The 23,145-nt window shown below is 44.4% G+C and overlaps 1 protein-coding gene across 27 annotated transcripts in view; it reads left to right on the top strand.

Annotated features, from left to right (window-relative positions):
- DST (dystonin) overlaps positions 1-23,145 on the top strand; it is a 513,843-nt gene that overhangs the window by 208,895 nt on the left and 281,803 nt on the right. For 26 of the 27 annotated variants that reach the window (XM_045163432.1, XM_045163439.1, XM_045163440.1 and 23 more), the window contains one exon: positions 9,761-9,822. In XM_045163432.1, coding sequence (XP_045019367.1) covers positions 9,761-9,822 — 62 coding nt within the window. Of the gene's footprint in view, positions 1-1,819; positions 1,940-9,760; positions 9,823-23,145 lie in introns of those variants that run through there. The other variant, XM_044931905.2, reaches the window with a different exon arrangement.

Genomic DNA, 23,145 nt, shown 5'->3' with positions numbered 1-23,145 from the left:
CTTCCCCCCGCTGCTTGCACCGTCTTATATCACAGAGGTGCTTCCTGGCAGGAGCAGGGAAATTCCCTAGATGCCCTTTTCCTCTGCCTCCTGTCTTCCCTCACATGGACTCCACACTTTATCTTGTCTTTTCCCTCTGCTCCCCTTCCATCTATCTGTCCCTTCTCTCTCTCTGTTTGGATAGAGCCTTTTGCCAGGTGGCTCCTCGTCTTCTAAAATTCACACCTGACCGTTATTAGTAAATGCAGAGATCTCATCCTTGTCCTAAATTCCAGTGTGACCCCCTGGGAAGCCCTCCTGAGTATCCTTCCTACACCCTCTAGAATCACTGATCTGCAGAAGGTGAATTCCATCTTTTGTGGAATTTGAAGATTTGGCCACGCCTCACCTTTTCCTTTTTGTTAATTTTTTAAAAGCTGGCATTTTGTTTTCTGAGTACTAAACGATAATATTGCAATACGCTCTTGCAGATTGCATCTTCTCCCCACCCTCTGCCCTTGGTGGCTGTGTGATCCTGGGCAAATGTTTAAGCTCTAAGCGCTTCAGATCCTGCTGTGAGTGGGTGGCGTGATCCCATGATGGATTTTGTTCGCATGCCTGGCAGTCTATGTGTGTTACATGTCTGTAGGTAAAAATAGTACCTGGCACATAGCAGGCACTCCCTGAGTGTTTGCTAACGTTATCACAGTCTTTCAAGAAAGTAGGTAGGCTGAGGCTTTTTGGTAGTGGAGTTTGGGGCTCTGAAACAGACAATTGAAATGGGAGAGAAAGTGAAGGATACTTTAAACTTTTGTAGAAGTTGATATAATTTTGTCACAATCTATTTAGAGTAGACTTAGCAATCATAATTGAATGTTTCAAAGCAGATTCAAAGCCAATGTTCACCTGGCTTTGTCTTTCCCCTTGGCCTGGTCAAAGAGGCAGGTTCCCTGTTGCCAAATGTTTGTTGTTTGTGGAATTACTGTTTGCACAGTTTTTATTCGAGCAGGTCTATTTGCCTAATGTCTCAGACAGAGTTGTGCTGAGGACACTTGGTCTGTTGTTTCTTTAGAACAAAGGTCCTCATTTCTTGACATTTTTCTTCATGCTTGAAAGTGAAGTCCTTTTAAATTGGAGACTCCTTGTTTTTCCTGCATTATTAGATTGGGGCTTCTGTCATTTGGTGACACAGAAAAGAAGTGGGTTTTGGCATCAGATTTCAGGTCCCACTTAGGCTCTGAAATCTCAGGCTAGTTTCTTAATCTCCCCAACCTTGTTTGTGACATCATTAAAATGTGGATGTACCATCCAGCTCCAAGACTCATGGTGAGATTCACGTGGAAATGTGTGAAGGTACAGAAAGAAATACCTGCCGGTGGCATTTCCCCTGAAAGACTTGTGTCTAGCCTATAAGCTCAGCTTCCTGTGTAAATCACCTTCATGGTGTGCGTGTCAGAGATGAGTTAAACTAGTTGAGCTGGTTGTTTTTTTCTTTATTTATTAATCCCGGGGGAATCCTGCCTGGGGGTGTTAGAGGAGGGAATGTGATGAGCTGGTGCTGTGGTGAAATCTAACATCTGATTGGTTTGCCCGGTTGCAAAAAAAGTTAGGCAAGCACAACTTTCTTTTCGAGGGACTTCATTTGAACAGCTCTAAGGGTCAAAGGAGAAAGAGATGATTTAGTTTCTTTTTAGTAAGAGTTGTCTGCGTCCGGGCAAAATAGTGGCGGAGGCGGGCTTTGCTCATGTTTGTTTAAAAGGGGGAGTTGACTGCTTGTGAGTGGGAGTGTCTAGTCAGTGTTTTCCCTCCTGTCCAGAAACTTGCCAGGACTCTGACACATGAGTGCTGGTACGGAAAGCTTAGGGAGCTGCCGGACAGATTTCCCGCAGAAGGATGGGCCAGGTCCTGAGGGACGATGGAGACTGGAACTCGAGGCTGGTGGCGCTGATGTGCTGCATGGGTCAGTAGCCACCTGTCCACTGGCCTCCGCGCTGCAGGGTTGGGGAGGGGTTGCGGTGCAGGACCCGATGGGCCCCACGGCGGGGCTGTCGTAGACTGCGGGGCTCCTTTCAGAATCTGGGCGGGCTTCCATGACCACTCCTGCAGCTCCCTGGACAGGACTTCCCCCTTGTTGTTGGACCTAGGGCACGCATTGAGATACTCCTATAGTTATTTTATGGGTGATACAAAGTGGTTTAGCTTTGATTGGATTTTACCGAAGACCAGACAGTGTAAGTTGTAATAATCGATACTCTTTTTATACTTTTTGTTTTTTCAAACTCTGCTATTGTTTGCCTTCTTTGTCATTGTGGAATGTTCAGCCACGTTGTACTTTACGAGGTGATCATAAATGTATGTTTTCATTTAAGACGTACTCTCTAAATGAAGTACTTTTCCAATAGAGGAATGTTTTAAACCTCCATTCAGAAAAATAGCTTGTAAAACAAGCAGAATCAGTTAATAACTCAAGAGAGTCTTTTCCTTTGTGTTGCCTTAGCAACATCGCCCTAAATATAAACCTCAGCGTTAGACCTCCCTCACTGAAGTGAAAGAAAGAGCCATTATGAAACTTATAATTGGAAAATTAGATGCTGTCATCTTGAATACTCCCTCTTGAAATAATATGTGTGGAAAGTGGTAGATCACTGTCTGCCCCGACTTCAGTTATTCCCGGGTTGTAAGTTGCTTTCTAAAAGAAAGTAGAGGCCCTGAGTCCACGTTAACTCTTTCCTTATTACCGTAGCATCCTGGGAGCCTTTGAGGGTAAAAGACCCTCCTTTGGTGTACTTGAAGGGGGCTCATCTAGGGTTACCATGGCTTGAAAGGTTAGGTTATTATTGTTAGAAAACAGTATCAGAATCTATGAATCATGTGTTATTTATTTAGTTCAGGTTAGTCTTCGTGCCTTACCCACTACTTCAGTTGTGGACTGTAATCCCCAGATACTACCTCAGTATTGACCTGCTAAATGTCTAACACCCACCTTACATTTTCAATAGTGCTTTTGAGCTACTATCAACCACAACAAAACGTCAGTGATGGAAAAAGCCTTTATATGGTTGTATTATGTGAATAAGTCTCATTATTTGATCATTTGATGTAATCAGCTTTCTTGATCTGTCACATGGCTAAGAAATTAACCAGTACGTGAGTAGTTTTTAAGAACTTGTGTTCTGTTCTTCATGTTCCTTAAAATATAGGACTGGTTTTTATTAATTTGAGAAAATAAGTATATATTTAAAAGGAAAAATCAGAATTTAATAATCATTAAATATCATATAACTAGATTGCTTCTAATTTTTCATTGTAAATTATGCAATTAATATATCAATGCATATGGCTTTCCATGACCCAAGACATATATTTTTTTATTTTTAAATTTATTTTTTTGAAGTGTAATTGATGTATTATATGTTAATTTCTGCTCTACAGCAGAGTGATTCAGTACATGTATATATATATCATTCTTTTTTAAAAAACAAATGTATTTTATTAATCGTTATGTACTAAAAGGAGTTTGTATGATACACATCATATGTTAGATTTAATGGGACAGAGTAAATTTGTTAGAATACTGGAGTGGGTAGCCATTCCCTTTTCTAGGGGATCTTCTTGACCCAGGGATCGAACTTGGGTCTCCTGCATTTAAGACAGATTCTTTACTGACTGAGCTACCAGGGAAGCCATCATATTATTATGTGATGATTCAGTAAATTAATAAAATTTTGGTAGATAGTTATAGGAATGCTTTCATCTTATTTTTTTGTAGCTTTATATGGAAGTTGTCTATTCTTGAATTATAAGGATTTTTTAAATGTAGTTTACTAAAAAAAAAGTTATCTTTGACTGCACTGGGTCTTCATTGCTGTGCATGGGATTTCTCTAGTTGTGGCAAGTGGGGGCCCTCGTCATTCTGGCGTGCTGGCTTCTTAATGTGGTGAGTTCTCTGGTTGTGGCGCACGGGCTCTGGGCACAGGTTCAGTAGTGGCGGCCCACGGGCTTGGTTGCTCCCCACAACCCCCACCTCACAATGTGGAACCCTCCTGGACCAGGGGTGGAACCATGTCCCCTGCACTGGTAGGCAGGTTCTTAACCCCTGGGCCATCAGGGAAGTCCAGATTATAAGGCTTTCGAATGAATGGTACATTGTAGGTTTCTGCCTTGACGGTTTAGCATTAGGGTCCTGGATTCCTAACTGGATGGTTAATATGGGGGCTTCCCTGGTGGCTCAGAGGTTAAAGTGTCTGCCTCCAATGCGGGAGACCCAGGTTCGATCCCTGGGTCAGGGTTAATAATGGATGCTGCCAGGTAGGGCTCCCCCAGCCCCCACTCTGTTTTCTTCCCTGGAGGTGAGAGAAGCATTGCTGTTCGACTCTTTGCGACCCCGTGGACTTTAGCCTGCCAGGCTCTTCTGTCCATGGGATTCTCCAGGCAAGAATAGTGGAGTGGGTTGCCACATCCTCCTCCAGGGAATCTTCCACCCAGGGAACGAACCAGCATCTTTTATGTCTCCTGCATTGGCAGGCAGGTTCTTTACCACTAGCGCCACCTGGGAGGCTGCTGCTGCTGCTAAATCGCTTCAGTCATGTCCGACTCTGTGCGACCCCATAGACGGCAGCCCACCAGGCTCCCCCATCCCTGGGATTCTCCAGGCAAGAGTGCTGGAGTGGGGTGCCATTTCCTTCTCCGATGCATGAAAGTGAAAAGTGAAAGTGAAGTCGCTCAGTCCTGACCCCATGGACTGCTGCCTACCAGACTCCTCTGCCCATGGGATTTTCCAGGCAAGAGTACTGGAGTGGGGTGCCATTGCCTTCTCCGACCTGGGAGGCTACTTAGGTTCTTTCTGATCACTTTAGAGATAGCAAGGCTGAAAGATATTTATAACATCACTATTGCTTCAAGAGATGTAATAATGATAGTGATATATACCGCTGTATCTAAGTATATAGGGGATTATACCTTGCTATTCTGAGGAGGATTGTCCTTTGGGAAACATAATTAATTCTCATCACGGGCCTGTGTTTGTTGAGTGCACAAAAGCTTCATGGCCTCTACTGTGGGGTAGATAAAGATGACTAAGGTCTGGGTCATGCCCCAGGGGACTCGCAGGGGACTTCATAAATATTTTGTGGATGGTGATATTGGTTAACAATTATTGATGCAATTGGTCTTGGCAGAGTAGTTACATGCACAATGCCTGCGGTTCTTACGTTGGGGGTCAGGCCTGTTTCTTTTCTCGTGTGTGGACCACATGGCACGCGGGGTCCTGGTTCCCCAACCAGGGACCCAGCCCTCGCCCCTGTGGAAGCTTGGAGTCCTAACCAATCTCTGGATTGCCCGGGAAGTCCCAAGGAAAGTTTAATAATTTTAGCATAAATTCTAAGCATTTATATTCAGATTCAGCAACCTTCTATCTCCTTGGTCAGTTTTTCTAGTCTTTAATACCCAGTGTGAAGTTAAGAATGAGACTAGGGGATTTCCTGGTGATCTGCTGGTTGGGACGCCGTGCTCACCGCAGGGGGTACAGCTTCAGTCTCTGGTTGGCGGAAATGGGATCCCATGTGCCGCAGCCAAAAAAAGTTAGGCTAGAGGTTTGCTCACTGAAAGGGAGTGTATTATTGACAGTACCCAGCGATAGTCTCTGTTCAGGTGTCTTTCTGGTTCCCCCTGACGTTGATGGGAAGTGGGAAGGGTTTCCAGGGGATACTTTGGGGAACAAATGCTTGAGAAACATGAGAGAGACTACGTGGTCTGCCCCCTTCCTTTCTTGATGGCATTAAAGGGTAAGAGAGCTCTAAGTAACATGCCATCACTAGGTAGCTTGCAAAGATGCGGATCTGAACAAACCTTTGGATTACTTTACTGAAAATTATTTATTCATTTCCTTATCATTGAACATTTATTTTTTTTTCAAAACTTTTGTCTTGAAATAGTTACCCTGATTTATATTGTCATAGATACATTTTGTGCACAACCATCATTCTAGCTGTAGGATAAATTTTAGAAGTGGGCTTGCTGGGATACGTCATCTATATTTTTAAGGCTTTTTATATTTATTGGCAACTTGTCCTAGAGTAGCACTCTCCAGTAGAAATGTTTGTGATGGTGGGAATGTTCTTTATCTGTATTGTCCAGTGTTAGCCAGTACACACTTGAGTTGTGACTGGGTAAGCAAAGAACTGAATTGTTCATTTTATTTTGTTTTAATTAAATTCAAAGTTTAATAGCCATATATGTGACTCGTGACTAGAGTGTTGACACTGAAGTTCTAGAGGATTTAAACCTAAGTACATTTCCAGTAGTAATGTGTATGTGTGTATATACACACCCACTGTATGCATATATATATATATATATATATATATGTACATTGTAGGGGGCGACAGAGGAAGAGATGGTTAATAACATCACTGACTCAATGAACATGAATTTGAACAAATTCTGGGAGGTACTGGGGGACAGAGGAGCCTGACATGCTGCAATTCATGGGATTGCAACGAATCAGACTTAACTGAGCAACTGAACAACAATGCTGCTGCTGCTGCTGCTAAGTCGCTTCAGTCGTGTCCGACTCTGTGTGACCTCATAGACGGCAGCCCAACGGGCTCCCCGGTTTCTGGGATTCTCCAGGCAAGAACACTGGAGTGGGTTGCCATTTCCCTCTCCAGTGCATGAAATTGAAAAGTGAAAGTGAAGTCGCTCAGTCATGTCCGACTCTAGCGACCCCATGGACTGCCTACCAGGCTCCTCCATCCATGGGATTTTCCAGGCAAGAGTACTGGAGTGGGGTGCCATTGTCTTCTCCGTGAACAACAGTATATACACATATATACTATACGCATATATGTGTGTGCTTAGTTGCTCAGTTGTGTCCGACTCTTTAAGACCCTATGGACTGTAGCCCCCCAGGCGGCTCTGTCCATGGGATTTCCCAGGTAAGAATACTGGAGTCGGTCGCCATTTCCTTCTCCAGGGGATCTTCTCAGCGTAGGGATTGAACCCAGGTCTCCTGGGTCTCCTGCACCGCAGGCAGAGTCTTTACTGCCGAGCCACTGGGGAAGCGCCACTGTTCCCTTGTCAATATGAATTTATTTTTTCATAAAATCTTGGCAACTTGATAGGTAAAAAAGCTTATTTTTATTACTTTATTATTTTGTATATTTTTATGTTATATACATTTATATATATAACTATTTACATATATTGTTATTTTATTATTATTTGCTAGTGAGGTTGAGTACCTGTGGGCATTTAATTTTTCATTTTAAAAATTAATTTTATTAATTTCATTTCATAAATTTTAATCATCTTCATTGTTTGCCTTTTTTTGCCCAGTTTTACTTTATTATACTCATCTTTTTCTTTTTTATTTGTGTTTTTTGTGTTAATAGTAACTAATAGATAGTTTTCCCAGTTGACATATACAGGATTTTTTGTTTATGTTTAAATTAGTGTAAAAGATATAAATACTTTTCATACATAGGACAACCATTTTCTTTTTTTAAAAATTTTATAGGATTATAGTTGATTTGCAGTGTTGTGTTGGAGAAGGCAATGGCAACCCACTCCAGTACTCTTGCCTGAAGAATCCCATGGATGCAGGGGCCTGGTAGGCTGCAGTCCATGGGGTCGTGAAGAGTCGGACACAACCAAGTGACTTCACTTTCACTTCTCACTTTCATGCATTGGAGAAGGAAATGGCAACCCATTCCAGTGTTCTTGCCTGGAGAATCCCAGGGACGAGGAAGCCTGGTGGGCTGCTGTCTATGGGGTCGCACAGAGTCGGACACGACTGACGTGACTTAGCAGCAGCAGCAGCAGCAGGAGTGTGTTAGTTTCAGATGTGCAGCAATGTGATTCATTACACATATGCATATGTTCATTCTTTCTGAGATTCTTTTCCCATATAGGTTATCACAGAATATTGAGTAGAGTTCCCTAGGCTATACAGTAGATCCTTGCTGATTTTCTGTCTGATATATAGTAGTGTGTATGTTAATCCCAAACTCTCGATTTATCTCCCATCCCATATTTCCCCTTTGGTAACTGTAAGTTTGTTTTTGACATCTGTAAGTCTGTTTCTGTTTTGTAAATAAGTTCATTTGCATCACCTTTTAAATCAGCAAAGCGATTCAGTTTTTTATATATATATATATATATATATTCCTTCTTGTATCCCTTTCCTCACAGTTTATCACAGGATGTTGAATGTGGTCCCCTGTGCTGTACAGTAGGGCCTAGTGTATCCATCCTGTATAACCGTTTGCATCTGCTGATCCCACACTCCCATTGCTTCCCCCACCTGCTTGGCAACCAAGTCTGTTCTCTATGTCTGTGAGTCTGTTTCTGTTTCATAGGTTGATCTGTGTCATATTTTAGGTTCCACATTTAAGTGACATCATATGGCATTTGTCTTTCTGTGTCTGACTTTCTTCACGCGGTGTGGTACTCTCTGGGTCCGTCTGTGTTGCTATAGCATCGCTCTTTTTTATGGCTGAGTAGTATTCCATCGTATGTATGTACTGTGGCTTTATCCACGCATCTGTCAGTGGACATTTAGATTGTTTTCATGTCTTGGCTGTTGTAAGTGGTGCTGCTGTGAAGATTGAGGTGCATGCATCTTTTAGAATTATGGTTTTCTTGGATCTGTGCCTGGGAGTAGGATTGTAGGATCATATGGTTGCCCTGTTTTTAGGCAAGCGATTTCAGAGATACTTTCCTTCTGTTACAGTAGTTTATGGGGACTCAGGGACGAAGAATGAGGAGGGAAAGAGATGAAGAGAGTGAGGCCTGTTTGCCCCCAAGGAAGGGAAGGAGATGTGGATCAGTAAGAGGAAAGGAAAGAGGACCACAGAGGGGAGAGGAAGAGCCATCCCCAGATGGAGAGAGAGGAGGAGGGAACAGCACAGCAAGGATTCTTGCCTTGGAGTGGGACACGGAGCGGGTATGGCTACCAGCCTCCTCTGTAGGCGTTGGAGATCAGGGTTCTCTTTGAAATGATAACTTGATGAGCCAGAGTATTCTAGTGCTTTCCCTCCTAAATCATAAGACCTCCCTCACTGCTCTCTGAACCATGTCTAGAAACCAGGACGGCATCACCCTCCATGCCAAGGATCTAGTGAGGTGTTCCGTTGTTAGCAGATGGTTCAACACAGGGAATCTAACAGAGAAGCCACTTGGTTTGTAATTCAAGCTAGAGGACATGAATTCAGTCATGCCTTTCAACTTTACGTGTTTGCGAAATAATCATCGACACATCTTTTAACTGCTGGAGGTCTTGGTTTCCTCTTCTGTGAGATGGAAATGACCCTACCTTTTGTGGTCTTCAAGACCAAGTGGGATGTAATCTGTGACCAAGTGCTTTGGAAGTTCATGCAAGGGCTTTGCCCTAAGCTGGTGGTGACGGAGGGGGTGAGAGGGCTTCCTGGTGGTGGTGGCAGAGGGGGTGAGAGGGCTTCCTGGTGGTGGTGGCAGAGGGGGTGAGAGGGCTTCCTGGTGGTGGTGGCAGAGGGGGTGAGAGGGCTTCCTGGTGGTGGTGGCAGAGGGGGTGAGAGGGCTTCCTGGTGGTGGTGGCGGTGGGGGGAGAGGGTGGTGCAACAGAGGTCAGTGGTGGCAGACGCCTCATTAGGAAGAGGTCTCTCAAACCTCACGATGTAAATTCAAGTGCACTAAAGAGTACCTTTTGAACATCTTACTTTTCTTTATTTGCATAATGATAATGAAGGTCTCCTCTTCCTGGATTTTTACCAACCTTCTTTTATATCTTTTCTCCCCCTTGCAGATGAACGGGACAAAGTTCAAAAGAAAACATTTACAAAATGGATAAATCAGCATCTCATGAAGGTCAGTGTGCATTTCTTTTGCATCTTGGGATGGTTCTGCAGACTTTAATTTATTGTACAGTACTTTAGTATATGGCTCTGAAGAAAAACCTGTCGTGTCAGGTGCAGAGTTTCAGTTCTAGAGTATTTCACGTTCATTTCAGGCATCTGTTGTTACTTGGTGTGTGGCCTGTGGGTCCTGATGGGGGTTGGAGACGAGTGCCCAGTGATGGCGGTGCAGTCTGTGACCTCAGTCCAACCTCTTATTATTAGACTCTCAAAAATCTCCTCAGGTTACATGTTAGGGCATTAAAAACTGCAATTTTTAATAACCTCTTTTTTCCTCTCAAGATTGCAGGCAAGTTCTGGTGTCAGGTTTATGTGAATGGTGGAGAGTTAGGTGGGAATAAAGATGGGTTATAGACAGAAGTCTAGACTCAGTTTTCTTGCACTTAATGTGAACCAGAAGTCGATGCTTATTCTGCATTTCTCTGTGAAACAGTTAATAGTTGTGGTTCTTAATTAATATTTGTTTGTGTTCCATGGGTCACTTTGAGAATATGTTGTAGGTTCTCCTCAGAAATACACATGTGCACCACGCGTGCATACAATTTCTTGGCATTATTGGGTCCCACCAATCCAGTGATTCTATAAATCTCATCTAAGGATCCCATGGGATTTCACAGTTAACTTAGTCCCCTTTTTTCGCTTTTTATGGCCAGTCCTGAAGTTAGAGGGAGGTAGTATTTTAAGTCTGTTGTTTTGGGACTTGGAGAGAGTTTTCTCACATAGAAACATTATGGTAAAAATGGTTATATTCTTAGGCTGTCCTGGAGATCCTATTTAAACCATCATGTAGCCTAGGGAGATGGTGCCCATACTATAATCACATCTAATAACTGTCTATGAAAGTGATGCATATTTCATGGGGTATGTCAGATGACGTGACAAGTTTTAGTCCTCTCATCACCCATGGACAGAATCCTTTTCCCAAATCTGACACTCTCTTCAGGTGAGCCATGTCACCCACTCCCCATCTGAGGGTCAATTTGTGGGCATTTCTGTTACTGCTGGGATTTCTGTTCCTCATCCTCTGATGCGTTGGTCAGAGGTCTGCTGTTGATGCTTTCATGAGGAAGTGTGTTGTGACTCCTACGGAGAGTATCACGCCAGCAGCCTGCCTGCCCTCCACCTGGCTTCTGTGTCATCCTGTGTGTCCCGTGCCTCCCGTGCGAGCGGACCCTGCACAGGCTGGAGCAGAGCAGGGCTGGTGTGTGGGCTGGGGTGTGGGATGTCGGAGCTGAAGACTCTGACAAGACTTTTCCATTTCTGAGATGAGTCCAGGGGAAGTGAGCTTCTGGATGAAAAGCTGTCCCTTTGGTGGCTGCTGGACTGCCAGTCTTTTTTCAAGAAAAATTTTCATTGAAGTATAATTGATTTACAGTGTGTTAATTTCTGCTGTATAGCAAAGTAACTTAGTTATACAGATACATACATTTTCTTCCCTGGTGGCTCAGTGGTAAAGAATCCACCTGCAATGCAGGAGAACCTGGGTTCGATCCCTGGGTCGGGAAGATCCCCTGGAGAAGGAAATGGCCACCCACTCCAGTGTTCTTGTCTGGAGAGTCCCATGGACAGAGGAGCCTGACAGTCCATGGAGTCACAAAAGAATCAGACATGACTTCGCAACTAAACAACAACAGCATACATTTTCTTCAGATTCATTTCCATTCTGGTTTATCAGAGGATGCTGATCATGGTTCCCTGTGCCGTGCATGGGGACCCTGTCTACCCATCCTGTGTGTAACAGTTTGCATCTGCCAACCCCACACGCCCACTCCATCTCTCCCTTTCCCTCTTCCCTTGGCAACCACAGTCTGTTCTCTATGACTGTGAATCTGTTTCTGTTTCATCAGTTCAGTTCAGTCGCTCAGTCGTGTCCGACTCTTTGCGACCCCATGAATCGCAGCACGCCAGGCCTCCCTGTCCATCACCAACTCCCGGAGTTCACTCAGACTCACGTCCATCGAGTCAGTGATGCCATCCAGCCATCTCATCCTCTGTCGTCCCCTTCTCCTCCTGCCCCCAATCCCTCCCAGCATCAGAGTCTTTTCCAATGAGTCAACTCTTCGCATGAGGTGGCCAAAGGACTGGAGTTTCAGCTTTAGCATCATTCTTTCCAAAGAACACCCAGGACTGATCTCCTTCAGAATGGACTGGTTGGATCTCCTTGCAGTCCAAGGGACTCTCAAGAGTCTTCTCCAACACCACAGTTCAAAAGCATCAATTCTTCGGTGCTCAGTCTTCTTCACAGTCCAACTCTCACATCCATACATGACCACAGGAAAAACCATAGCCTTGACTAGACAGACCTTTGTTGGCAAAGTAATGTCTCTGTTTTTGAATATGCTATCTAGGTTGGTCATAACTTTCCTTCCAAGGAGTAAGTGTCTTTTAATTTCATGGCTGCAGTCACCATCTGCAGTGATTTTGGAGCCCAGAAAAATAAAGTCTGACACTGTTTCCACTGTTTGCCCATCTATTTGCCATGAAGTGATGGGACCAGATGCCATGTTTTGCTGTTTCATAGATAAGTTCATTTGTGTCATATTTTATTTATTGTTTAGTTTATAAAATATTAATTGGAGGGTAGTTGCTTTTAATGTTGTGTTGGTTTCGGCCATACAGCAATGTGAATCAGCCATAAGTATATATATGTGTGTATCTGCAAGTATATATCCCCCTCTTAAGCCTCCTTCCCAGCCCCCTTATCCCACTCCTCTTGGTGTGTCACATTTTAGATTCCTTCTACATGGTATCATATGATATTTGTCTTTTTCTTTCTGACTTACTTCATTTAGTATGATAATTTCCAGATCCATCCATAGTGCTGCAAATGGCATCTCTCATTCTCAGATGGTTGAGTAGTATTTCATTGTATGTGTGTACCGCCTCTTTATCTTTTTATCTGTTGATGGGCATTTAGATTAGTTCTATGTCTTGTCTATTGTGAATAGTCCTGCTAAGAATACAGGTGTGCATGTATCTTTTTGAATTACAGTTTTGTCCATATCTACACCCAGGAGTGGGATTGTAGGATTATGTGGTAGCTCTATTTTTAGTTTTTTGAAGAACCTCCACGCTGTTTTTCATAGTGTCTGCACCAGGTTACATTCCCACCCGCATTGTATAGCATTGTATAGTTGTCCCTTTTCTCTACAACCTCTTCAGTATTTGTTGCTTGTAGACGTTTTAATGGTGGTTATTCTGACTGGCGTGAGGTGGTGCTTTGTGGTAGTTTTGATTTGCATTTCTCTGATAATCGGTAATGTGGAGCATCTCTGCATGTGCCTGTCTGGCCTGGCAGTCTGTGTGACTGTGGCCATCGGTGGGGGGGTGGTGCAGAGGGTTGGCCCGTGTCCCTGGAGCCTAAGCCCCATATAGTGCTGACAGTTGAGGATAGAAGCTCACGAGGGTGACCCCGTGGGAACGCCCTGCTGGCCTGAGATGGATGCTAGTGGGGACCCACCGTCTACTGGATGTGTTGGGCTGGACCACTCATCGGATGAGCATTTTGTAAACTGGATGAATGAGTTTAAGGAAAGTGCCTTTGCTAAAAATTCAAAATGCTAGCTGAGCTGTTTGACGACAAGGCTGCATCATCCACTCCTAGGGTGCATCCTGGTGCCTTGCGTGGATAATGCACATGCGTGCTTAAATCACTTAACCCTCCAACAACCCTCCAAAGGTGGTTTCATTTAGTGGTTACGCACACACAGCCTTCAGAGTAAGGTGGCAAGGGTGCCCATCTCGATTTATGTGGAGTAAGTGATGTCTTTTTTTTTTTTTTTTTAATAAAATAACACATCTCAAAGATATAAGGCTTCTGCAGTAACCCAGTAAGAATTAGGAAAATAATAATTTTACACACAATAGCCATTTGATAGATGCCAGTCCAACTGGTTAGGGTTATAATCAAAGTAGCATATTTGTTTCTTGATGTAGGTCAGAGTTTAAAATTTACTCTTATTAAAAAATTGTGCACTAAAATTTCTGACACAAAACTCAAATGTGTGAGAACATAATTTTATAATATTTTATTCTTTTCTGTTTGGAAGTTAGAGTGTTGCCTTCAACTGGGAAAGGTGATTACATATCCCCAGAAGTGGGGCAGCAGGCTGTTCAGGTTTGTGTCCTGGGCTGGCCAGAGAAAGGCCAGCCTTTGTGTCATCTCTTGCGTGTTTCACCCAAGGGATGACAGAGGAAAGTAAGACACTTCTGCTGTCAGAGATCATTTGGTCATAACCCAGTTCGCAGGAAATGGAAAATAAGTGTGTGGATTTTAGGTTAAAATGTCAATATTAGAAATATTTCTTCTGTGTTGATTTTCTTATGTTCTTCCCTTGAAATACTGAACATATTCAGGAGAAACAGGGACAGAAGAGAAGTGAGTCTCTTACCTTTCTTGCCTCACCGTGTTCCTTTTTAGTGAACGGAAAGTATGTTATTTGAAGAGTTTTTCATAAAATTAATCATGCTAAAAATGTGAAGGGAAAGGGTGACCATGAGTCAACAGAATGAAGGAGTAATTGATGGGTAAGGAGAGAAAAAAGTGGGAATAAAATAATTTCTAAGGCGTTTGAGTCATTCTGTGTGTGCACTTGCTCTGCTTTGTCTGAGTGTGGCCCTCCTTAAACCTGGGTGCAGGGAGAGGAAAGTGGGGACAGAGGAGGAGAAAGAGAAGAAGGGGGGAGGTTCGTGGGGTGAGAGGGACCTGTGTGCTGGGACTGCGTTCGGGAGGCCTCTGCCCTGCGCTTAGCGGCCTGGGGGGCTGACTCAGACCACGGGCTGCTCCCCATCTTTTGAAAGAATTCTTAAAACTTTTGCTCTATGTTATTATTTTATGTGTTTACTTTAATGTAATTTTATGCAATTATTTTACCCCAGTTGTGGCTCCAAGAAGACTGTTCCTGGTAGTTCTGCTCCTTTAGGCAGTGAGGTGATTGAGAGCTTAGTCCCAGGACAGATCTTCTTCACTGGATTTTCTGTTTCATTTGATAAGTATTTTGTCTTTGAAAAGAGACTTGTCTCCTGCAAAGCTGTCGGCCTGTGACACGTAAGGCCAAGGTGGGAGGCAGATGACCCTGCAGTTGATCGTCTGTGACGCTGCTCTGGCCCTCCTCCCTGTGCAGTGGGAGTGGTGGGTTTGTGGAGGGCTCGATGCGATTGCTCGGCTGAGCAGGCAGGCAGGCGGCGCCTGGCCGGTGGGCAACCCACAGCGAGCGGTGGCCGAAGAGGAGGCCGAAATGGGTGCTGCCGATCAGACAGAGAAGCAGGGCTGGGACGCCCGGGCACGGCCTGCCTCGTCCGCGTCTCTTCTTGACTGCAAGCACTTCCCTCTTAGTTCATCTGGTTTAGAAACAGCCGGGGCTGGGGGTCAGAATCCATGGGCTGGCTTGCCTTGGAGCCCTGCGGGGACCCTTGGCTCCAGACTCCGATGTCTAAGGCTCGCTCATCTCCTTAAATGAGTCCTTTCCCTACACGCTCCTCCCCATCCGTGGTTGCTCTTGGGGCCCAAGGCCTCTTCTTTCTCCTTTTCCCTCTTCTTGCACACACTCCCCTCGCGGAAAGGGGCCTGTGGACTCCGTGTACCTGCGCTTGGGTTCTCACGACTCGCGTCTTCGTCCCCGATCTCACGGGGGAGCAGCCAGCCGCGCTGGTCCCGCCGCGTCAGCAGGGATGCGGGCAGCGTGACCTGGCCAGGCGCCCGCCCCGCCCGGAGCGCCTCGGCGCACCAGCACCAACGTGCCGCCGGCTCTCCAGGCTGTGAGACTGTTGACTTTCCCCACCTTACAGTTGCAGCTATTTGCTAATTAATCCTCGTGACTCAGGAAGTTAGGATTTATCCGGCTCTAAACTAGTGTATACTCAGTGCCCGGGGGAAGCTTCTGACAAGGTCAATTTTTCAAAGTTGATTTGACCGAGAAAAGTAAACACTGCGGACTTTTTAGACGATTGCTTAAGTTATTGTTGTATCCAAGCGCGTAAACGTTGTTTCCTTAAAATACTTGGTTAGGATTTTTTTTTCATATAGCTTTCTCTCCAGAAAAAATGACTAGAGCCTTATTTTACATTGGGGCTAAAATGACATTTGTTTAAATCGTTTGCTTAATTAAAACTTATGTTTGTTGGTGAGCAGACGTCTCTGGCTTTTTTCCAAGTGTATTTAAATTTTAGTGCTCTGGTATTTCAGTTGTATGACTAAGCCTGTCCTTAAACTGATTGTTCTAGCAAGAATGTTTTCCTTTTGGTTCCTCATTCTTCAGAATATATTTAGGAATATATCCCAGTTAACACATTCATCTGCTACCTCTACATGTTTCTTCACACATGGAATATAGTGGATTATTTTCCTTGCAGATTATGATCTCTGTATAAAACTATTGTTAAGTAACAATTATGTATTATTCTTTGACTTCCCTGGTGGGAAGTATTGTATTATTAATTTTTTTTGTATTATTCTTTAGCATAATTTAAATTGTAGTGCTAAAACATGAGCTGGGTGTTATTGAAAATACCTGTGACTTCAGTTAGCTAAATTTTACTCAGAGAGTTATTCCAAAATATAAAATTGATGACCTTCTATTATTTACAGTATTTATTTTTGCCCATTCTGCCAATGGGACTTTATATACTAGAGCATCTTAGGTCACTGTTTAATTTTTGTTATTCTTGATCACATGCAGTTCTGTCTTTCTGTCTAGAACTTCATGAGCATATGTATGGCACCCAGATCTCTAAGTCCTGATGATGTAGCTTTTGCCTTGCTCTGAGGACACAAGAGGCAAGGCATCCTTTTATTTCCTGAAACATCTGAAAGACTAGAAGATTCCTTTTTAACTCATTGTTTGCCTGGACCCAGAATTAGAACTTGAGCTGTGACTGAGAGGCTGTATTGAAGAGGAATAATATAAGGTGAAGAACAGTTTTTGGAAGCTTGGAGTCTGGGGAATTCATATAGTGTGCTTCCCTTGTGTTGGATTCCTCTAACTAACCATTTAAGGTGGAGTTACGTTCTTCAGCACTGGTTGACTGTACTGTGAACTTATTCCTTAACATTGTGTAGTCGGATGTTTGGGCTGAGCTTTACTTTGTGTGCTCAGTCATGTCCCGCTCCTTGTGACCCCGTGGACTGTGGCCCGCCAGCCTCCACTGTCCATGGAATTCTCCAAGCAAGAATACCAGAGTGGGTTGTCATTCCCTACTCTAGGGGATCTTCCCCACCCAGGGATCAAACCTGCATCTCCTGCATTGTCAGGCAGATTCTTTACTACTGAGCCACCTGGGAAGCCCGCGTTTTACTTTATTGACACATAAATGCATTTGGAGAGGAAAAGGCCCTGGATTCCACTACTGAACTACCCCCTTTTAGTAACCTGCGTGGTTACCACCTGGGAGACAGCCTGCTAAGGATCACACTTTAATCTCTGTTCCGTCTTGTCTTGGGAAAGCTTGATTTACTCAAGGCAGAGATATCCTTTGCACATATTGTAAAGGCAACAACTTCATGGCTCCACTGAATCAATCACAGTATTTTTTATTGATTTGGTGGCTGGAAGGAAATGTAGACCCCTAAGCTGAGAATACGGTGATAACTTTTAGGGAATAGGTAAAAAGCTCTATTTGCTCTGTGTTCTCAGCCATCACATACCTCTCGAGTAATTTTACCATCTGTGGGTACAGATGATAGAGGAGAATTTTTGAAGCATCGACTTTATAAAGGACTAATGACAAATGCTTTTTCTGAAACTATAATGCAAGTATTGGCTCTTAAAATCTGCAAATAAGGTCTTTTTTTCAAGACCTTAGACTTACATGAGGAGAAGGCAATGGCACCCCACTCCAGTACTTTTGCCTGGAAAATCCCATGGACGGAGAAGCCTGGTAGGCTGCAGTCCATGGGGTCGCTAGAGTCAGACACGACTGAGCGACTTCACTTTCACTTTTAACTGTCATGCATTGGAGAAGGAAATGGCAACCCACTCCAGTGTTCTTGCCTGGAGAATCCCAGGGACGGGGGAGCCTGGTGGGCTGCCGTCTCTGGGGTCGCACAGAGTCGGACACGACTGAAGCGACTTAGTAGTAGTAGTAGACCTACATGAGTGGTTCTTAAACTTCAGCTACATCAGAGTCTCTTGGAGGGCTTGTTAAAGTAGATGGTTGGGCTTCAGCCCAAGGCTTCTTATTCAGTAGATCTGGGAGGGACCTGAAACTCTTCCATTCTAGTAAGTTCCAGGAAGTTAGGTTTTCAACAAAAAGCTGTTGCTGCTGAGCCAGGGCCACACTATGAGAGAGCACCTGTCATAGAGAAAATGATAAATATTATAATAGACCATCAGATTCATTTGATATAACCAACAAATATTATAAGCAGGTTTAAAAACTAATTGTAGCTACTGCATATCTATTGTAAGCTGTATTTATTAAATAATAATGAATTAATAAATATTAACTAATACAATATTAATACTATTACTACTACCAATAATAATAGCTGCTAATATTATTTGAGAGCAAACCACTTGCCAGGATTTGTCACTTTTGTGTCTTAATGTCTACGTCTCATAACAACTCTTATGGATAGGACCTGTTCTTTTTTTAAAAAAATTTAAGTATAGTTGATTTACAATGTGATGTTAATTTTTGTTGTACAGCAAAGTGATTCAGTTTTTTATGTATGTGTGTGTGTGTGTCTTCCCTGGTGGCTTCCCTGGTGGTTCAGCTGGTAAAGAATCTTTCTGCGATGCGGGAGACCTGGGTTCGCTCCCTGGGTTGGGAAGATCCCCTGGAGAAGGGAAAGGCTCCCCACTCCAGTAGCCACTCTGGTAGCCTGGAGAATTCCATGGGCTGTACAGTCCATGGGATCGCAAAGAGTCGGACACGACTGAGCGACTTCCACTTCACATCTGTATGTGTCTCACATTTTTTCCACATTCTTTTCCGTTGTGATTTGTCACAGGATACTGAAGATAGCTCCCTGTGCTGGGCAGCAGGCATGTCCTTTGATGCTGTGTGGACTAGCTTGTGTCTGCTAACCCTCTCCTCCCCCCAGCCCCGCCTCCCCTTAGCAGCCACAGGTCTGCTCTGTCTGTGAGTCTGTTTCTGTTTTGTAGAAAAGTGCATTTATGTTGCAGTTTAGATTCCACATGTAAGCAGTATCGTACAATATTTGTCTGTCTCTGTCTGACTTACTTCACTCAGGATGATCATCTCTAGGTTCATCCATGTAGCTGCAGATGGCATTGTTCCCTTCTGCTTTGCGGATGAGTAACATTCCGTTGTGTCTATGTGCCACACCTTCTTCATTCATTCGTCTCCATCCTGACTGTTCTGAATCCCTGTGTTACAGGTGTTGAAACTGATGCCCAGGGAGGTTGCATAATTTCCTCAGGTCGTGAAGCTGGTAGACCTCAGGATGCATGTGGGAAAGAGGCTAAGAGAGATCACGCAGGCTGGAGACCTGTCTGGGGAAGAAGTGAGGGTCACACACCAGTCTGCCTGACTCCAGACATTGTGCTCTCTCTGCTGCGTGAAGGATGAATCCAGTGAGCAGAGCTGAAGGGGAAGTTGAGCTCACCTTTGGACCCTGGTCTAATATCTTTACAAATGTGATGTGATGTTTGAGTTATTTCTGTTGAGGTGTAAGAGATGTGTATGTAGTAGAGGAAAGGTTAAACGGGGAGGGGGGATAGACTCAAAAGTGTAGAGTTTAGAAGCAAATCATGTTTTTTTAAATGCAAAAAATAGTTGACTTGGTAACCTTGACCATTTCAAAACAGTAAGAGATAACACAGGTGAGTATGACGTGGTTTCATATAGACAAGTCATAGCTTGGGATTGAGAAATTCTGAATATCTTCTCATCATGAAGAATAGTGATTTCTTTGGGTAAATTCCTCATCAGTAAAGTAAAAGTTGCTCAGTTGTTTCTGACTCTTTGTGATCCCGTGGACTGTACAGTCCCTGGAATTCCCCAGGCCAGAACACTGGAGTGGGTAGCCTTTCCCTTCTCTAGGGGATCTTCGCAACCCAGGGATTGAACCCAGGTCTCCCACATTGGAGGCGGACTCTTTACCAGCTGAGCCACAAGGGAAGCCCCTCACCAATTAAAAAGGTCCAAGATAATACTGTTTACTTTCAACAGGGCTGTATTGAACATTTGTATAATCAGGGCTGTATCTGAAATACAGTTTAGAAAGTACTGGTTTTTTCTTTTTAATTAATTAATTAATTTTAATTGGGGGCTAATTATTTTACAGTATTGTGGTGGTTTTTGCCACACATTGACATGAATCTGCCATGGGTGTACATGTGTTCCCCATCCTGAACTCCCCTCCCACCTCCCTCCCAATCCCATCCCTCTGGGTCATCCCAGTGCATCAGCCCTGAGCTCCCTGTCTCATGCATCGAACCTGGACTGGTGATTCATTTCACATATGATAATATACGTGTTACAATGCTTTTCTCTCAAATCATCCCCCACTAGCCCTCTCCCACAGAGTCCAAAAGTCTGTTCTTTACATCTGTGTCCCTTTCACTGTCTTGCATACAGGGTCATCATTACCATCTTTCTCAATTCCATATGTATTCCGTTAATACACTGTATTGGTGTTTTTCTTTCTGACTTACTTCACTCTGTATAATAGGCTCCAGTTTTAATGCAGCTTACTGCTTTGCTGGAGACATTAAATACATTTGTGAGAAGATCCCTTGGAGAAGGGAGTGACTGGCTACCCACTCCAGTATTCTTGCCTGGAGAACAGCTTGGATAGAGGAGTCTGGCGGGCTCTAGTCCATGGGGTTGCAAGAGTTGGACATGACGGAGTGACTGACTCTTTCACTGCTACCTCTTTTGTTTCAAAACCATTACCTGTTACGCCTGGCAGCACAGGATGAAGCGTCAGAATGAGTGCTAAACGGTGGGGTTTTACAAGATCGGGGCCAGGAGATTTGGGGTGGCTCGGAGAGTCAGGCACTCTGAGTGTGCCAGGACAGGGGTGCTGGCTTCAGTGGGGTGCAGAGGAGGGGTGGGCCAGGGCTGGGCGGGGCCGTGAGTCTTGAGCCTGCTGTACTGGACGCTGGGTTTGCTGGGAGGAGATCAGGTGGAGAGAAACGGCGAAGCCACACCCGAGACTAACACAGCATCATCAGTCAGCTGTATCTCAATAAAAGAAGAAATGGTGAAGACAGATAAGCAGATGGGATAGGTCAGCCAAGCATGTTGGAAGTACCTGAGGACAAGAGCAACGGGTATAACTGGCATTCTGAAGTCATGTAACTGCCATTGGGAAGAGCCTTGAATGCATACGTAGGCATTAAGGAACCACAGGTGACGGCATTGTGAACTCTGCGATGGGGCAGTCTTCCTGTGATGGCTCCGTGTCTGCTAAGTGAGGGAACCTACAGAGGGGACTGTGGGGCCTCTGTGTTAGTTCTTCCCCTTGTTTGTAGCTGGCACTCGGACGGGGTTGCAGAAGGCTTGCTGATCAGATTATAGGTTGAAGGAACACTCAGTATAGTAAACAGATCAAGAAGGCTGGACCTCTGGTCTCATCAGAAAGAGAGAACTTAACGGTGAAAATGTAAAGTTCTGCTCAAAGACTGAAGATTTCCCTGTAGGATTTAGAAGGTGCAGAAGGTCTGGCGGGCAGCGATTGCTGTCGTCGGAGCTGGGGGTTCCGATGGCCTCAGCCTGGCGGCAGTGGTGTGCCTGCGCGCAGGCTGTGTTAGCAGAGCTCAGAGTGTGCTGGGCGCCCAGCATCCAGGCGCGTGTTCAGGTCCTGACTGCACATACAGGGGCAGTCAAAAGCAAAGTGACTGCAGGACGTAACCATGATGGGGAGCATCTGGAAACATCTCTTGGATGAGGGATGATGGAGACAATTGAGAAGGAGACTTTGAGAAGAGAGGGTTACAGAGAAACGTGATGGGCATTTTCAGATATTGGTCAGGGTAGTCATATAAGAAGCTACAGTTTAGGATTTATTAGATACAAAGATTGATGGATACTTTCCAGTTTGAATATGTAAGCTCAATGTAAAACCTCTCTGTAAACATCCACAGTGCCCAGTGATAGGTGTTCACTTCAGTGTGTTTTGATCTAAGGGTATATTCTTGGTTTCCAGTGGCTGCTATAACCAGTTACACAGGCTTGCTGACTTAGAGCAGTGATCTCTATGCTGTCACAGTCTGGGGGCTGGAAGTCTGGACTCAGTTTTTCTGGGCTGGAATCACCGTGGTGGCAAGGCTGTGCTCCCTTCAGAACCTCCTGGGGAGAATGCCGTCCCCGTCTCTCTCAGCGTCTGGGGACGCCAGCATCGCCTTTCCCGTGGCCACATGGTGCCTCCTGGTCCGTGGGTTAGGACCCCCAAGCATCTCTTTTCTAAGGAGGTTGGAGACTGGATTTCGAGCCCACAGGCATAATCCAGGATAATCGTCCCACCACAGATTTTTAACACACCTGCAAAGATGCTTTTCCAAATAAGGCAACATTGAGTTTCCACAGATTCGGACCTGATATCTTTGGGGCCACCATCATCCTCTTATATGTGAACCAATAAAACTGCCTCATGTGAAGTCAGCTAAGGCTTCATGGGATAGGCAGTCCCCAGTCATTCCCAGATTTCCACTGAAATCCTGTGGGGATATAGTTGGAATCTGTCAGAGGTGGAACAGAAATGGTGCATGCGTTGGTAGGAGGGTGAACTAGGTGGTGATGCGTTTGCTTTCCAAGACCAAGACTATATAGTCATGTCATTCGTTTATGTTAAGATTTGTGAAGCAGTAATTAATAGGGATAGACCAGAGATTTGTTTTTATATTTTTTAATGTTTGAAATAATTTTATGCTTTAACAAGTTGTAAAAATAAAAATAGTACAAGGAGCCCTGTTGGGTATGCTCATTACTTAGATTGACTCTTGGTAGCACTTACCCTGTTTGCTGTATCATGACTCTAATACTGCACGTGTGTGTGTGTGTGTGTGTGTTTTTCATCTGAACCACGTGGGGGTAAGTCCTATACTATACAGATGGCCCTTTTGCCCTCAGTACTGCAGCATTTCCCAAGAGTAGGGGTGTTCTCTTTCATAGCCCCACGTCTCCCTACTTCATAAAGTCACGCTGGCTCACAGTCTCTTGCCTGTATTTCAGTTTTGTGGTTGGTCCTTTACACTGTTACCCCAGAGCAGCTTGCAAGTCGTGGTCAGCTGTTGCATTTAGCTGCTGTGTCTCTTTATCCTGCTTTAGATAGAAACAGTTTAACAGCCCTTTAACAGACTTTTATGAC

The sequence above is a fragment of the Bubalus bubalis genome, chromosome 2 (assembly GCF_019923935.1).
Source record: "Bubalus bubalis isolate 160015118507 breed Murrah chromosome 2, NDDB_SH_1, whole genome shotgun sequence".
NCBI classification, from domain to species: Eukaryota; Metazoa; Chordata; class Mammalia; order Artiodactyla; family Bovidae; genus Bubalus; species Bubalus bubalis.
This window is presented reverse-complemented; position numbering and strand designations above follow the sequence as displayed.